At 69.3% G+C, this 1,719-nt stretch overlaps 1 protein-coding gene across 1 annotated transcript in view; it reads right to left on the reverse strand.

Annotated features, from left to right (window-relative positions):
- Positions 1 to 35: 35 nt before the first annotated feature.
- Positions 36 to 1,719, reverse strand: part of AURANDRAFT_68689 (hypothetical protein) — a gene marked incomplete at both ends in the record, with an annotated part of 8,905 nt that continues 7,221 nt past the window's right edge. Inside the window, one exon of the mRNA XM_009044404.1 lies at positions 36 to 1,181. Within this exon, the coding sequence (XP_009042652.1) occupies positions 36 to 1,181 (1,146 nt within the window). The remainder of the gene's footprint in view (positions 1,182 to 1,719) is intronic.

The raw sequence follows: 1,719 nt of genomic DNA on the forward strand, positions 1-1,719 counted from the left end.
CTCCTTTCGAGCAGCGATTTCCCGCCCAGCTCGACGCCCGGCAGCGGCTTCTGGGGATTCGGCGCGCCGAGGAAGTCCATCATCGTCGGAAAGATGTCCAGGAGCGTCGCCAGCCCCGTCTCCACGGACCCGCGCTTCAGCCCCGCCGGCAGCGCGCCGCCGCCTAAAATCAGCGGCACGCGCGCCGACGCCTCGTACATGGAATTCTTCCAGACCTGGCGGTGCTCCATGTTCATCTCGCCGTGGTCGCTCGTGAAGACGACGAGCGCGTCGTCCCAGAAGCCCCGAGCCTTGGCGACGTCGCCGACGCGGCCCAGCAAGAAGTCGGCCTCGGCGCACATGGCGTAGTACGTCCGCTGCACCTTGGCGACGTCGTCGTCGGAGAAGCGGCCCGCGACGGCCTTGGACGAGCTCTCGTAGGCGTCGTAGGGGTGCATGTCGTCGACGTCGATCCAGTCGCCCTTGCCCGCGCCGGTCCAGTTGACGGCCTTGAGCCACGTCGCGTTCGTCTCGAAGGACGGGTGCGGGATGTTGAGCGAGCAGTGGAGGAAGAAGGGCGCGTCCGAATCCCGATTCCGCAGCCACGCGTCGCAGTTGTCGATGGCGACCCAGTCCTCGGGGTGCACGTGGTCGTTGTCGTCGTTCGTGATGGCCATGGGGTTCGGCTTCGTCGGCTTGCGGACGTCCGCGGCGCGGGTGACGATCGGCAGCGAGGGCCCGCTGTGGAAGCCCGTGCCCCAGGTCACGTTCGGCGTGTTGCCGTGGCGCTGCATGGCGTTCGCGCCCATGTCGATCTTGCCGATGACCGCGAGATCGTAGGCCGGCGCGACGGCCGCGACGCCGTCGAAGAGCGACCCGTTGTGCTTCTGATCCGCGGCCCAGGCTCCGCACGTCTTTTCATCGTAGAGCGACGCGCACGTCGCGTCCACGGCGCCCGAGGGCTCCGCGGCGATGCCGTTGCCGTTGTCGAAGGCGCGGCACTGGTCCGTGCGCAGGCCCGTGAGCATGGCCGCGCGGCCGGGCACGCACTGCGGCGCCGGCGTGTACGTCCGCGCGAAGTTGATGCCCTCCTTCGCCAGCGACTCCAGGAACGGCAGCGCGACGCGCGACGACACGGGCGACGTCGGGTCGACGACGCGCCCGTCCATGGAGTCGACCATGAGGAAGAGCACGTGCGGGGGCTTTTTTGCGGCGGCTGCCGTCGCGCAGAGGACGAGGAGAAGGGGTTTGGGAGCCATGGTGGGATCGTGAGCCGCGAGCTGATTGCGCAGAACGCAATTGCGCGTGCCAGCGGAAGACAAGAGCTCGAGACGAAGAGCTTTGCTGCCTGACTTGCCACAACATTGCCACAGATTGGCGAATGAAGGCTCACTGAAGCCAACCTTGAAACGCGATTATGGCTGCGATGGCCGCCGCTCCGCCCATCGTCGTGCCCGGCGACGTCGTCGGCTCCACGACAACGCAGACCAGCGGCGCGGGCACCTACGTGCGCGACGGCGCCATCGTCGCGTCGCTCGTCGGGAGCCTGACCGTCGGCGCCGACGGCGTCGTGCGCGTCGCGCGCGCCGGGTCGCGGCCGGCCATCGGCGTCGGCACGGTCGTCGTCGGGACCGTGTCGCGCGTCGGCGCCATGCAGGTGAACCTGGACGTCGTCGCCGCGGACGGCGCGCTCGTCGACTTCCCCGCGCGCGCCGCGCTGCGCCGCGAGGACGCGCTGCC

The sequence above is a fragment of the Aureococcus anophagefferens genome (genome assembly GCF_000186865.1).
Source record: "Aureococcus anophagefferens unplaced genomic scaffold AURANscaffold_299, whole genome shotgun sequence".
Taxonomy (NCBI): domain Eukaryota; class Pelagophyceae; order Pelagomonadales; family Pelagomonadaceae; genus Aureococcus; species Aureococcus anophagefferens.